The sequence below is a fragment of the Aquarana catesbeiana genome, linkage group LG03 (genome assembly GCF_042186555.1).
Source record: "Aquarana catesbeiana isolate 2022-GZ linkage group LG03, ASM4218655v1, whole genome shotgun sequence".
In the NCBI taxonomy this organism is placed as follows: domain Eukaryota; kingdom Metazoa; phylum Chordata; class Amphibia; order Anura; family Ranidae; genus Aquarana; species Aquarana catesbeiana.
Window position 1 is genome coordinate 310,219,992 of NC_133326.1, and position 16,578 is coordinate 310,236,569.

General features: G+C 40.0%; 1 protein-coding gene across 3 annotated transcripts in view; it reads right to left on the minus strand.

Moving 5' to 3' along the window:
• The window catches only part of CFAP54 (cilia and flagella associated protein 54), a 545,361-nt gene that overhangs the window by 94,110 nt on the left and 434,673 nt on the right, over positions 1 to 16,578 (minus strand). For all 3 annotated transcript variants that reach the window (XM_073620268.1, XM_073620266.1, XM_073620265.1), the window contains exons 57-60: positions 12,274 to 12,388; positions 6,050 to 6,208; positions 4,705 to 4,813; positions 4,235 to 4,361 (exon numbers count right to left, since the gene is read on the minus strand). In XM_073620268.1, coding sequence (XP_073476369.1) covers positions 4,235 to 4,361; positions 4,705 to 4,813; positions 6,050 to 6,208; positions 12,274 to 12,388 — 510 coding nt within the window. The remainder of the gene's footprint in view (positions 1 to 4,234; positions 4,362 to 4,704; positions 4,814 to 6,049; positions 6,209 to 12,273; positions 12,389 to 16,578) is intronic.

Here is a 16,578-nt window from a genome sequence, read left to right on the forward strand (position 1 = left end):
TCCATGTCTAGCACGTCCGCCTAGTGGTCCGACAAGGCCGAGACCGGGGCCTCAATTTGTGGCTGGGCCATCAGGGCCACCTGCGATCACGTTCCGGTTTTCTCCACAAAACGGTCCACGGGCAGGCAGAGAGTCACCAGGGGGGCCTGCGAGCAGCGGTGGGGGGGCCTGGCAGGTTCTTCAGGCCGATTTGAGGGTCGTGCTGTGGGAGCTGATGTGAGAGACAGCTACTCCATGCGGCGCCGGAACTGGAAGTATATGGAAAGATTTCAACACCTGTCAATTTTTTTTTTTTTGCCATCTGTGCCCCTCCTGTTAGAATTACCATTTATATTTGTCTTGGTGACCACAGTCCATGAAGTAGAAAGTGAAGGAAATCCCAACATTTTACAGTTGTCACCAAAACAAGAGGCAAGAAAAAATCTTCCTATTATAATAAATGCTAGAGTACACTTGTCTAAGAGGCGAACACTTCATGTTGCTTCTCTGGACAGAAGTGATGGAAAGTCTCCCCAGTGGGACTTAAAAAATAAAAATGATGGGCAGTGTAAATCCTTTAATGCTCTATCCAAATCTTAAAAAAAAAAGGTTTGGCTTTAATATAGCACAGAACAGGAGTGCTGCATTCAAATATAGTGAAATGAAACACACTGACAGGAGGAGAAAAAGGACCTCAATCTGCTGCATCTGCTGTTCAGTCAGGTAGGTAAGCTATCAGTATTACTAACTTTAGCGGAAAAGTGTCAGGTCACCAGCCTTGTTGTGCTACTAGAAAGCTGGAAAGACTGTAAATCTCAGCACTGGATCAACAGAAATACATATCTTGTAGCTGACAAAAAAAAAGATTTAACATATATACAGTATGTACTGTGAATTTCAACCGTGTATTTAGCGCAGTGTTTCTCAAATCCAGTCCTTAAGGTGCCCCAACAGGTCATGTTTTCAGGCTATTATTTTGCACAGATGATTTGATCAGTTTCACTGCCTTAGTAGTTACCACAGCCGTTTAATCTGAGGGAAATCCTGAAAACATGACCTGTTAGGGCGCATTGAGGACTGGAATTGAAAAACACTGATTTAGCGGTTTGCAAGGAATACAGCTTTAGGGGTTTTGAAAAATCATTTTGATAGCTAGTAGAATCAGTAATCATAAAGAATCCATCCAACGTTTTACTGATTAAACCCATAACAGAGTATTATTTTATCTCTATATACAGTGGAAAGTATTCAGACCCCCTTAAATTTTTCACTCTCTGTTATATTGCACAGCACCCCATATTGACAGAAAAACACAGAATTGTTGACATTTTTGCAGATTTATTAAAAAAGAAAAACTGAAATAGCACATGGTCCTAAGTAGAGGTCGACCGATATATCGGCCGATATTTAGCTTTTTTTACTTAATCGGCATCGGCCGGTTGTGCTGATAAAAAAGTCGATTATAACTTCAGCGGGACTTGCAAATTACTTCTGTAATAGAAGTCAATGCAAGTTGCCTGAAAGTTATCTGTGGAGAGGATTCTCTCTTCCCTGGGCAGCCTGCCAAGTCTGATAAGAAGATACATTGTATCTTTTCAGGTTCTTTTATCAATGAGCTGAACTCCGCGTGTAGAAGCTCTCAGTTTAACCATTTAAAGACTAAATCTTTTCTGACATTTGTTGCTTACAAGTAAAAATCCTGTATTTTCTGCTAGAAAATCACTTAGAACCCCCAAACATTATATATATTTTTTTTAGCAGAGACCCTAGGGAATAAAATAGCGGTTGTTGCAATATTTTATGTCACACGGTACTTGCGCAGCAGTCTTTCAAACGCAATTTAAAAAAAAAAAAAATACATTAATGAAATAAAAAAAAAAAAAATAAGCAGTAAAGTTAGCCCATTTTTTTTCATCCAAAAGTTTTGATTACCTGTTTTTGTGTATTTAATATTTAAGATATCGTTGTTTTTTTTTTTTTAATCTAAATTATACATACAAGTGAACTGATTGGAGATTTGTTTTGTTTAATAAATGTTTAAATGTAAAAAATTTTCTGTATTACTTAAGGCTGCTTTCACACTGGAGCGGGCATGAGTTGACGGTAAAACGCTGTTAGTTTTAGCGGCGCTTTACCGTCATTTTAGCTGCGCTATTCGGCTGCTAGCGGGGCGCTTATAACCCAGCTAGCGGCTGAGGAAGGGATTAAATGCGCCCCTGAAGCGCTGCTGCCAAAACGCTTTGCAGGCGCTTCGGCAGCGGTGCGCATTCATTTCAATGGGCAGGAGTGGTGGAGGAGCGGTATACACCGCTCCAAAGATGCCACTTGCAGGACTTTTTTTAAACATCCTGCCAGCGCATCGCCTCAGTGTGAAAGCACTCGAGTGTTCACACATTCTGCAGGTGAGCCATTTTACAGGCACTTTACAGGCGCTATTTTTAGCCCAAAAGTGCCTGAAAAACGCCCCAGTGTGAAAGGGGTCTAACTGTTAGATTTTATGAGATGAAGGGAAAAAAAAAAGAGAAAAAAAAAAATCGGCCTAATATATCGGCCCCAAAAAATCGGCATCTTATATCAGCCATCGCGATCTCTAAATATCGGCATCGGCCAGAGAAAAACCCATATAGGTCGACCTCTAGTCCTAAGTATTCAGACCCTTTGCTCAGTATTTAGTAGATGCACCCTTTTGATCTAATACAGCCATGAGTCTTTTTGGGAAAGATTCAACAAGTTTTTCACACCTGGATTTGGGGATCCTCTGCCATTCCTCCTTGCAGATCCTCTCCAGTTCTGTCAGGTTGGATGGTAAACATTGGTGGACAGCCATTTTTAGGTCTCTCCAGAGATGCTCAATTGGGTTTAAGTCAGGGTTCTGGCTGGGCCATTCAAGAACAGTCACGGAGTTGTTGTGAAGCCACTCCTTCATTATTTTAGCTGTGTGCTCAGGGTCATTGTTACATAGTTACATAGTAGGTGAGGTTGAAAAAAGACACAAGTCCATCAAGGTAAACCTTCGGCCCAGTCTGAGGTCCTGAGCACTCTGGAGAAGGTTTTTGTCCAGGATATCCCTATACTTGGCCACATTCATCTTTCCCTCGATTGCAACCAGTCGTCCTGTCCCTGCAGCTGGAAAACACCCCCACAGCATGATGCTGCCCCCATCATGCTTCACTGTTGGGACTGTATTGGACAGGTGATGAGCAGTGCCTGGTTTTCTCCACACATGCCGCTTAGAATTCAGGCCAAAAAGTTCTATCTTGGTCTCATCAGACCAGAGAATCTTATTTCTCACCATCTTGGAGTACTTCAGGTGTTTTTTTAGCAAACTCTATGCGGGCTTTCATGTGTCTTGCACTGAGGAGAGGCCACTCTGCCATAAAGCCCCGACTGGTGGAGGGCTGCAGTGATGGTTGACTTTCTACATCTTTCTCCCATCTCCCGACTGCATCTCTGGAGCTCAGCCACAGTGATCTTTGGGTTCTTCTTTACCTCTCTCACCAAGGCTCTTCTCCCCCGATAGCTCAGTTTGGCCGGACGGCCAGCTCTAGGAAGGGTTCTGGTCGTCCCAAACATCTTCTATTTAAGGATTATGGAGGCCACTGTGCTCTTAGGAATCTTAAGTGCAGCAGAAATTTTTTTGTAACCTTGGCCAGATCTGTGCCTTGCCATAATTCTGTCTCTGAGCTCTTCAGGCAGTTCCCTTGACCTCATGATTTGCTCTGACATGCACTGTGAGCTGTAAGGTCTTATATAGACAGGTGTGTGGCTTTCCTAATCAAGTCCAATCAGTATAATCAAACACAGCTGGACTCAAATGAAGGTGTAGAACCATCTCAAGGATGATCAGAAGAAATGGACAGCACCTGAGTTAAATGAGTGTCACAGCAAAGGGTCTGAATACTTAGGACCATGTGATATTTCAGTTTTTCTTTTTTAATAAATCTGTAAAAATGTCAACAATTCTGTGTTTTTCTGTTAATATGGGGTGCTGTGTGTACATTAATGAGGAAAAAAAATGAACTTAAATGATTTTAGCAAATGGCCGCAATTTAACAAAGAGTGAAAAATTTAAGAGGGTCTGAATACTTTATGTCCCCACTGTATCAGCATTATTTATCGATAGCATATATCCTGCCAGTTAAGAACATTCCTAACTCCATGTTTATTCTAGCCAAATAATTCACAGCAGAGATCTTAAAGTAAAATACTATAACCACAACTAATAATGATAACATATATTATATTCAAGAATTACCTTTCCTTTCGATGTTGGAGTTTCTGGTGTTTTTGTGGTTCGAAGAGTTATAGTATTTTTGTTTGTATCCAGATTGGACATGTGAATATATATTAGAGCTATTTCCAAATAAGCTTTTCTTATTAGGCTATGAGAGATATAAATAAGAAGCATTAAAGTTTGTATACAAAATTATAACTAAAAATGACTAGAAAATAGGTTATGCTATTCATATTGTTATAAGTAGTTGTAAATATTGCAATATAGGATTGCAAGTATCTGCAGTTAACAATTCACTGAAGATGAACAATTTCCTATTAGCTTAGCAGTGATTATATATTTCATAAAATTCACTGAAAACTGTTATCAAAAATAATTTCAGACCTGATAATTCTCAGAAAATAATTTCTGTCTACACAACGAAAGCATACACTTATCAGCATAGCCCAAAACGTGTCATTCAACCTAACAAAACCCTGTATTTTCCTTACCTAAAGTTATGATCATAATTACTGCTCACATTTATAGCCTCAGAAAACGATTTGATGGCTCTGGATTTTTCATGGTCTCCAAGGAGAAACATCAGGTGCTCGGTCTTACCTAAAATTAAGTTAAAGTAAAAAAGACTGTATTCCAACAACATCAAAAGTAATAAAAACATAGTGAATGGAAAAGGAAAGACATTTTTTTAAATACATTTGATTAAAGAAGTTTCAGTTTGTTTAGTTTTAGAAAAGGCACATATTAGTATGCTATCAAAACAAAACTAGGTGCCATCTTGAAAGGGATTTGCGCAGATTTAATTCATAGGGGTTTAAAATGGAAACTAACAACTGGCTGATGTTGGCAAAACTTTCACCTTACCTTACTTACATTTTAATAAAGTAGTGTTTACCCCTTAATCTGACTATTGCTAGGAAATAGGTGACAGTGCTGCTTAAAGAGGAGCTCCAGTCTGTAAAAAAAAATAAAAAAAGGCAGCAGCTACAAATACTGTAGCTGCTGACTTTTAATATAAGGACACTTACCTGTCCAGGGAGTCTGCCATGTCGGCACCCTGAGCCGATTCATCAATCGGCTTGGGTGCAGGTGCCAGCATTGTAAGTAAGGCAAACTGGTAGTGAAGCCTTCAGGCCTCACAGCCGATGTACTACTGCTGCACTTTCTGAATGGTCCCACCATCTTCTGAGACCTGCGTGTTTCCCAGAAGGCAGCAGGGGGAAGAAGGAGGGGCTGGAAATTTTGTAGATCTCCAATGGCGATCTTACTCTGAAGTGGGAGTGGGTACCTGTCAAAACCAGATGGTGAAAAAAAATCTGACAGGGGTTATAACCCTCACTTGCTTTATTCACAATGAAAAAGAAAAGTTTTGCCTATAGTTCTACTTTAAGTCACTTTGACATAGCATATGACCTGCCATCATAAAGAAATAATGCTATATAGGTGGAACACATTTAACATGGTGAAGAGTATTAGAATTAGAATATGGTACAATGATTCTCAAAGATCATATACACAGTTGTCAGACTCAGAAGTGTGCCAAATACACTATGCTTTTGGTTGCTTTGAGTTGCTTTGACTTGTTTTCAGTTGGTCAAGATGTTGCTTTGAGCTGCCTCTGAGCTGCACTGAGATGCTTCTGATGAGTGAAGAAAATAAATGAGAAGCAAAAAAAAGGTATATATGAGCCCTTACTTATCCCTAACACAATTTAATGAAAAAGTTAGTAACAACATTTATATTAGTCTGTTGGCTTGTTCTAAAGTGAATGATAAATACAAGTTAGGTGTTGCTGTATTTAGTTTGTATTCCCACGTAAAATCCCAAGATGTATACCTTTTAGGAAAAGCAATTCTGCTTCCAAGTCATATTCTCGAAACGAGGCCTCTCTACACACTTGTAAAGCTGTTTTGTATAGATTCAAACATGGCAACAACTCAGACAGGTTAATAGATGATTCAGACGGAGAACACGCTTGGAGAGTCAACACTCGTCCTGAAGAAAACATGAATCAGTGCCGTTAATAGACAGCTTTAGGATATCATACCACAAAACACATCCCAGTTAAAAGTGTGACCTTTGTATCATAGAGAGGTGCATGCTGTTGCATATCTTTCATTCTCAATACAGACAGCAGTTCATACAGTAAATGCTGTTGGGGAATTCTGCTCCATGATAGCAATGAGGAGCTAGCACTAGGAATATGTTAATTGTTTAGTAAGCAGGGATAAATCCCAGAGAACTTAGTTACACTGGAAAGTTACACTGTATGTGTTGCCAAATTTTTTATGCATATACATAAAGGAATGGAAAACAACTCACATTTTAGAAAAGTTACCAGAACAATAAATGAGGGAAAATATCCCAATGGAGATATTTGTTCTGCAACTGCAAGCTGGGTTTGTGCGGGCACAGCAGCCTATTCATTTGAATGGGCAGATATGCCTGCGTTTCATGCAGGAAAAAGGTTCCTGCACCTTTCTTAAAATGCAGCAGCAGGGGAAATCACATTGGTGCTTTTGCACCATGGGATTTCCTAGCAGTACCTGCACCCGCAAACGCACTGCGTTTTTAGATGCACGGGGGTGCCATTCAGAATGAATGACAGCCCTGTGAGTTTTTAAGTTAGGTAGTTGCAGGTGCGGGAACAGGTGTGATTCCCATGCCCGCAGCCACCTGAAATAGTGTGAACCTAGCCTTAGAGTGAAATTATCTCTTTGAAGAAATTTCCTCTCATTTGCTGCTGCTATCTGCAGGACAGGAGGTAAAGGAAAATCTCCCTAATGGGACAGGAGAGGAAAATACAACATTGCATGAAGTTATTTTCGTTGTGATACACTAGGAAGCAAAGGTAACATTTTTCTGAATGCTAGCGAGTAGTGAGCCATTGACAATGTACATCATAGTTGTTAAAAAACAGAAATCCCCTCTTAGATATTTGTTAGCTGAAATGGTGTTTCATTGGAAGAGTTACTTTCACCTCCTGGTCAAGTGACAACACCAACCTTTTCGATTTTCCATCACTTTCTATCCTGCTGACAATATTTACAAATAAACTTGACCTTTCCTCACTCCATCCAAAACTAGAAAAAAAGTTTGCGCCTTTACATACTCTTTACGTGAAAATTAGGCACCTTGTAGTTCAGCAAATTTGAAAGGGTTTCTGTTACAAGGCAAAACTACTCTGTATCCAAGCTTTCACTGAAGGAGCCATTATATGATTCATTTGCAGCACACAAGTTACAGCATTAAAGCCTAGTGACATAAGTGATTTGCTTCATGACAGTGACCCTTTAAGATTAAAGAGATTTAGCGCAAGGCGTGCTTTCTGTGCTCTCCCCTACCATTGACATGCCAAAAAAGAGTGGTTTTTCTAAATGCGTATGACTGTTACAGCCAGGAAAATATCATAAATGGCAGGTGTTTTTTTTTTTTTTTTAATGGAACGGGCTGTTTATCTGAAATTGCACATTACATGGTCTGTTTAGATTGCTCAGTGGTCTTCTTTAAATGTAAGAATTGTAATAAAACAGATTAAACAAGCAGCCATAAAGATTATTTATAGTTTCAGCCTAGTCTGGCCTTCTCTGCAATAAACTTAACTGAAAAGAAGCTCATAAGACATTGACAAAAGAAAACTCAGACCAGTGAATAGCACACGGCTGTCTAGCACAAAACAAAAGCTGGTACTGGATGTCTGCCCAGATGACATATATTTTATATTACTGATGTAAAAACAAACCACTGGTAATTAAATAGCAACCATTTTTAATTACAGCTGCTGGGTAATTCTTTTATCCAAACTAAAGGTTCTATATTATGTTGATAATTGCTGTAAGCTTAGGCAATATCAGTGATGAAAGCAACAAGTCTAACTTTCTACTCTAATCACAAAATGAAGATCCAGCGATGTCTCTGGAACTGAGAAAATACTAGGTCAAAAGGATGAAGCTATATTAATATTTTCTATTCTATTTTTATAGTGTTGGCATGCCATCCCTGGAGGGTAAGCAAATCTGACCAGGATGGCCATATTCAACATTTGTTGAATGTAGCCTGAAGTTCACTGTATATCATCTATGCCATAAACCATGATATGTAAGGATAGGAGGCTTGGCTGCAGGGTACACACTTTAGACTATGCCAGAGGCTGTAAACATTGCCTGCCCATGGGCAAGACAGGTAGTGAGTATTTTAAGATAGGTTTAATGACCTGCTATGATGAAGAGGTCATGGAGATGGAGGGTGGGGGCTGCAGAGGTTTTGAAAACTACATTAACATTTTAAAAGTTAGATATGCAGTCTCTCTCTCGCAATATATATATATATATATATATATATATATATATATATATATATATATATATATATATATATATATATATATATATATATATATATATATATATATATAGCTGCCTCTGATGGATGTCTCTCTTAGCCTTCACTGCTCCGTGAGGTTGCTCCGTTGATCCGGTTATAAGGGTCCCCTTATAATGATCCAGGCCCGGGTACCTCCACTATTATCCACCTCCGTACTGCTAGATCCTCCTCTAAATGCCTGTGGCATTTAAAGGAGGATCTAGCAGTACGGAGGTGGATAATAGTGGAGGTACCCGGGCCTGGATCATTATAAGGGGACCCTTATAACCGGATCAACGGAGCAACCTCACGGAGCAGTGAAGGCTAAGAGAGACATCCATCAGAGGCAGCTACCCAAAGACACCCACTCTTCTGCCTAGTACCCCCTAGGGGGTGACGGATTCTGGTGAGTGGGGGAGCACCGGGGGGGAGCACTTGGAGTCACCAGCTTCTACATGCACGGAAGTCACCTCTTATTACCCCTTGGGCATTTTTAACTGCATGTCAACCGATCCTGGTGTTCTTAATATTCCTGTCTCTGCAAATAAGACATTTTACTTTTGCCTGGGTCCATCACAGGGACTTTTTTACAGATGCTGCATTCATATACGCTGTTTTTAATTTAACTGATGTTTGGATTCCTATTTTTATATATGAATTATGGGGAAGTCTAATATACTGTAATATAGAGTCTTAGCACTTTTTCTCTTTTTTACACACAGTGCACTTCAGTCACTATACAAATTGGGGATATGTGGTAACCTTATACGGATGTTGGTAGCCCCCAAATAGTGTGCTTCTTCACGGACCCCAATAATTTCAAGAGGAGGCTACACACTATTTAAAAAATTTTTATTTTTGGTTTGTTGCAAATGTAAAGATTTATAATGGAGGTTGGGCAAGTGTAAACCCAACCCACTCATTGGATCATTCACATACACAACACAGAGGAATCGCACGCTCACCTTTAAAGGGTCATATACTATATATATTTTTCACCAAACACTTAAACTTTATTTATTTCTGTATTTTTGCACATGCGTAGGGGTATATTCACCTAAGGGACACACATCAAGCCCTTTCCTCTTACACGCACTTTTTGTCACTTATTTATTTTTATTTCTTGATTTTTAAGTAATATACACTGTTTATAGGGCAGCGCCAATTCCCCAGATCGCTCCTTTATATACTTCCAATTAACTCCTATTTAGGAATTAATTAAGGGGAGGCTGCAGCCCTTGTGATTACTTTCCTAAGCGCAGACTTCCAATTAAGTAATTGTGACATTTGTTGATCCTTCTTGCCTCATGCGGGACGGTTGCATACACGAAAGTCTATTGTACTCAGTGTTTAAGAATGGTCATATTTTATGATGATTTTAAGTAAATGAATCCTATGCTTTTATCTGTTGTATTTTTTTGTAATGAAGATATTATTTTTGTAAAATATACGCATAAAATTTTGTCTGGAAGGTACTATGAAAGTTATATATATATATATATATATATCTATCTCACCTGACTAAGGTTGTGATGAAAGATTAAGTGGTCTCTAGTATCAAAAGGGATGGTCCTGACAGAGGGATATGAATGATGAAACAAGCCCACCTCCATTAATATTTGAACCAAGAAATCACTGAAAATGAAGATTGATCTTCCTTGATGTATAGTATGGAAGAGGTGAATAAGACTGGCTAGACAAAATCACAAATCCTTTGAAAGTCTGTATTTAGGTTTTTGCTGGAAATTCCAGATTCAAAATGTTGTTGTACTTTTGTAATCATCTCATGGTGAACACTTTGCAGTAATTGTGATGGGACTGTAACCATCACATTATACAAAATCTTTCCATTCTTGAGGGGCACATTCATTCTAAACTAAAAACAGGGGACCTGAGATGTAGTAGAGGAAGATAAGTGAACATGTAAACCATACAAATCTTAGGGGAATACTGGATACCATGGCAAACGGTTTTGGGTGCTGCATTGGGGACCATGAACAGGTATGCGACAGTGTTTAGAGCAGGTGTTCATTAAAGCTCTCATTTATCCCGGTCATAGTAGAGTTAGAAGTAGTCACATTCAACTTCACTTGTTGAAGACATTTCACAACTTATCCAAGCAACTTCCTCACTTCTAAGAAACCAAAGAAGAACCAAGAAAGCTCCTTGGATAAGTGGAGAAACATATTCAGCATTACAAAAAAAGTTCAGTTGAAATGGACTAACTGCTATAAGCTATGATTTGGGGACATTGCCCTTTACTAAACATGACCAGGATAGTGATTCAACATACCAATTAAAGTGATTGTAAAGGCAGAAAGTTTTTCATCTTAATGCATTCTATGGTTTGTGTGCAGCAGCCCCCCTAGTACTTACCTGAGCCCCATTTAGATCCAGCAATGTTGTAGGATTGTCTCGGCTGCCCGGGACTCTCCTCCTCATTGGCTAACACAGCAGCGCAGTGCCATTGGCTCCCGCTGAGGTCAATCAAAGACAGTCAGCCAATGAGGAGAGAAAGGGGCGGGCCGGGCCACGGCCCGCCCCCTGCTTGCTTTGGGGGCTCTCAACAGTAGGGAGGGGCCAGAGCACCGAAGAGGGACACGAGAAGAGGAGGATCTGGGCTGCTCTGTGCAAATCCACTGCAACAGAGCATTTAAGTAACTAAAAAGAAACACAACTTTACAATTACTTTAACCAACTAATGATATTCCTTATTAAGAAAATAAACAGTATTTTGACCTGGTGACAGTAAAAAAAATTATTTAAGGTAAACCTAAAGCCAAAATTTTTTTTTAGTTTTGGATAGAATGGTGAGAATTTAGAACATATAACATACTGTGTGCCAGTTTTTTGTCAGTTTGTTTCACCAATAAGGGGATTCAACTTCTCTATTTGTCCTGGTGACCACTGTCACTGAAAGCGAGGGAAAATCCAAATTTCTGAGCAGCCACCAGAACAGCAATGGATGCGTTCTGGTGATAATTGTCTAAGAAGGCATTTTAGTCTACATTTGGAAAGATTTTGTCTCAAATTCCTGTTAAGTCTTCAGGACAGGAAATTAACTGATGTTCAATCTCCGATGAAACACAAATGGCAAATAAAGCCTGACAGGTGTTTAATTGTTTCCTACCCTAGGAAAAAAAAAGATTTGCTTTTAAATACTTTTAACTCAAACTAAAACAATCCATATCTCCTGCTGCAATTCTACATGCTCAGACTTTTTAAGATAAATGATGTGCAATCCTACAGCCTAGGGTTAGCAAAAAAGAGATGAAGAATATTTGCAAATTGTAGAATGGAATCATACCGAATTCCTAACTTCACATTAAAGGGACATGAATGATAACAAACCTTCAGCCTCCAATACTTTTCAGAAATGCAAAAAAGAGAAAAAATAGCCAAAAAAAATGGACACACTAGACAGATAATTGGTCGCGTGTGTCTTTCTTTGCTCTTTCTACTGCCCCACACAATTACTATACAGGTTTTACTGACAATGTCTGAATAAAATCAGCACATGGATCTACAAGAGTACAGAGAAGCCCATCTCATAATCAATATGATGCCAAGACAATTATATCTATTTTATATGAAGTCAACAATGTGCTTTGTAAATGATATAAAATACTTAATAAAAGAACAATGAAGGCAAAGCACAGATTCAGGGAACGCAAGCTAGCTGCTCTGCTTATACTTACCAATCCTCATTTTGGTTTTAGCCAGTAGAGACATGTGTGGTAAGTAGATATTCTTGCAAGGTGGCAGGGATGGATTTGTTATATTATGTTCTGTGGTTTCTCCAAGACAAGAAAGCTGCACATATAATATATTTTTTACAAGTTAAATAATATACTTAATAAAAGGAAAGTCCACTGATACTAATCAGGTGTCTCGAAAATTTCCATAATCCCAGTACATTCTGTATCTTCTCACTCCCCTTACACAACATAACTCTCTGCTGATAGAGGTCTGGAAATCCTTAAATTATCTGTAAACATCATTTGAATATGTTCTATCCTCTTTTCTTACATTTCACTGACCCTGCTGAGGCAGTTTGCTGTGCCCTTAACCTGGCAATATCACTAAATACAACTTAAGAACAGCTACATTTAAAGCTGAACTCCAGGCAGATATATTAGACATGTTAATTCATCTATGTATTTATTAGTAAATAATTAAATGCATTTTACATGCATCTAGTTTAAAGTGTTACTAAAACCACAACAGTAAAATCAATCTGTATATGCAGTAAAGCATACTTGTTATACTCACTGTGGAACCTAAGGGGTTAACCCTCTGCACTGTGTAAAAACACTGTTTGATCCTGTGTTCTCTGATCCTCCCCTACTTCCACAGTCCCCAATACATCAGCTGATAGTACAGGGCCACTCTGCACATGCTCAGTTTGGTGTGTATTGCTAGAAATTTTTTTTTTTTTTTTCCTGGGAGGGTGCATGTGATCAACACAGGGCCAATCAGCACTGTCCAGACAGAGGGTCAGGGGTCCTGCAGTCTCAAAGGACAGTCAGAGTGGAATGAAAACTCCTCCTACAAGCCTTAACCAGACACTGACAGAAGTCATAAGACTGCTATATACTGCCGATGATAAAAGGTATTTAGCCGTTTATATTTACTAAAATACTTGCATTTCAATGTTCTGTGTACTAGGAGAGACCAGATATAGTGAATGCAGGGTCCTGGGTTTAGTAACACTTTAAGTACAGAAGGTTATGGGATATTACTGAGCAGCAGCACTTCTTCTATATTATTAATATTATTATTATTATACAGGATTTATATAGCATCAACAGTTTACGCAGCGCTTTACAATATAAAAGGGGGACAATACAGTTATAATACAATAAGATACAAGAGGATTAAGAGGGCCCTGCTCAGAAGAGCTTACAATCTAATAGGGTGGGGCAGGTGGTACAAAAGGTTGTAACTGTGGGGAATGAGCTGATGGAAGTGGTAAAAGATTAGTTAGAGACGTTATAGGCTTTCCTGAAGAGATGAGTTTTCAGGGATCGCCTGAAGGTAGCAAGAGTAGGGGATATTAAGTAAATTGTAGCGCTAAAACACACATACACTATATAGATATAAATAAAAAGTCTTTGTGCATGTGAACATAGTGTCCCAGAGTAGGGGATAGCTGGACAGGTGGAGGTAACGAGTTCCAGAGGATGGGAGAGGCTCTGGAGAAATCCTGGAGACGAGCATGAGAGGAGGAGATGAGAGGGCTTGAAAGTAGGAGGTCTTGAGAGGAGCGGAGAGGACGATTTGGGTGATATTTGGAGATAAGATTGGTGATGTAGCTCGGAGCAGAGTTGTGAATGGCTTTGTATGTTGTGGTTAGTATTTTGAATTTAATTCGCTGGGTGATTGGGAGCCAGTGTAGGGATTGCAGGAGAGGGTTGGCAGACACTGAGCGGTTGGTAAGGTGGATAAGTCTGGCAGCAGCTATCATGATAGACTGGAGAGGGGATAGCCTATGGAGAGGCAGGCCAATGAGAAGGGAGTTGCAATAGTCAAGGCAAGAGATAACAAGGGAGTGAATGAGGAGCTTGATGGTTTCATTTGTTAAAAAGGGGCGAATTTTAGAGATGTTACAGAGGTGAATTCTACAAACTTTTGACAACGATTGGATTTGAGGCTGAAATGACAAGATGATTACACCTAGTACCTTGGCGTGAGGGGAGGGACTGATGGTTGCATTGTTGATTTTGATGGAAAAGTCGTGGAGGGGGGCACGGGTGGGGGGGGGGATATTAATAGCTCAGTTTTAGAGAGATTTACTTTAAGGAAGTGGTGCGACATCCAATGCCGATATGTCAGCATGGATATGTCAGCTGATATTAGTCGTATCCAGGTGCCAGGAGGGCACTTTTAAAAGTAAGTGCAATACTTTTAACATATTTGAGTCTTTTAATTAATAAAAAATGGTGGGATTACTAACTGGTTAATTGACAGTTATCATTTCAGCGGAAGGGATTTTTCATATCCGATCCTTTCCCCCTGCACCCCTGCATGGCCAGACTGCTGTGCAACAGTTTCATGATGTATAGAACCATGTACTTCTTTCCAATGCATTATGGATAATTAACTCAGACACTTTAACCCCCCTGGCGGTATTCCCGAGTCTGGCTCGGGGTGAGATTTTAGTACCAAAAGCGGTAACCCCGAGCCAGACTCGGGATCGCATCGCTGGATCCTGGAAGACGCGACTCACCTTGTCTCCGGGATCCCGCGATGTTCTCACACTGTGTTCGGCGGCCGGATCTTCCGCCCGATGCACTGTGTGCTCTGTGTGCCCTGGCTTCCGTTCCCTGCGAGCGTAGCGACGCAGGGGGTGGACCCGGCGGCAAATTCAAATAGTATATAACACAAACACACTGATACATTGTAATCCTATTGGATTACATTACTAAATATAATAAATATAATAAAATTGACCTCAGATTGCCCCCCAGTACTTTGTCCAGTGCCCCTGCCTGCAGTTTTACTGTACTTTGTGTCTGGAAACTGCAGAGTGACCATGGCATCCAAAAAGTGCGCTTCAACCTCAAAAGCGACATATGACCTGCTGGAAAACAGCGACAGCGAGACAGAATCGCTTGCAGAAGTGAGTGATAGCGAATCATGGGGAAGTTCGTCATCAGGCACGGAAAGCGATTTCCGCGATGATCCTGCGACTATGCCCAGCGATGTGCGGACTTGGTGCTCGATTGATTGCGGTACGGAGCACACAGCACCCCCAAGATTCCCGTTTACCGGAGCGCCTGGTATCAAAGTGCAGGTTGAAGATGACAGCCCCTTGGGATACCTCCAACTCTTTTTGACTGATGAGGTCATAGAAAGAATTGTTACGGAGACAAACCGATACCAGGAGCAACAAGCTGCTATACCTCAGAGGTTTTCAAGGAGCAGAAAATGGGAACCAGTGACCAAGGAGGACATCTGGAAGTTTCTGGGCCTAATTATTCTCCAGGGAGTGGTGGGGAAACCCCTGCAGAAATGGTACTGGACAACCAACAAAATATTAGCCACTCCTTTTTTTGGCACCATCATGTCGAAATACAAATTTTCTCTCATAATGAAATATCTGCATTTTCAAAATAATGACGAATTTGATGAGACTTCTCATCCAGCTCCAAAACTGAAAAAAATTTGGGACTTATATCAAATTATTCAGAAAAATTTTCAGCAGACCTATGTACCAGACAGAGACATCAGTATCGACAAAAGTCTTATGGCCTACAAAGGAAGACTTAGCTGGATACAGTACATGGCATCTAAGAGAGCGCAATTCGGCATAAAATCATTCATGCTCTGTGAAGCCAGCACTGGTTATATATGGAATTTGGTCCTTTACACCGGGAAAGGGACCAAATTCAACGACAGATTCAGTCAATATGGAATGGCAACCGCTTCTGTTCTCACTTTGATTTGAGCCATTGTTGAATCAGGGGTACTGTGTAACCACAGATAATTTTTATACTTCTCCAGAACTCTATGAGTTCCTTCTACAACACAAGACGGATGCATACGGGACTGTTAGAGCTAACCGGCGTGACATGCCGCCAACCTTTGCCAATAAAAAGCTCAAGGCAGGAGAAATAGTTGCCTGGCAAAAAGGCAAAATGATGGCACTAAGATGGCGAGATAAAAAAGATGTGTGCCTAATGAGTACCATTCACAACACCTCTACTCTCATGGTACATACAAAAGGTGGAAAAGACGTTATGAAAGCTCAACTCGTAATGGACTACAACAACACAATGGGAGGTGCTGACAGAGCTGACCAGGCCATGACTTTTTACCCTGCTATGAGAAAGCAACAAAAAAAATATTACAAAAAAATCTTCAGGCATCTTCTTGAACAGTGCCTGTGGAACCCTTTCATTATTCTAAAAAAAAAAGAGTGACAGGCCTGTGATTCATGCAGACTTCGTTTGGAAAGTTGCAGAACTCATATTTCTGAAGCACCAAACACCAACCACTGT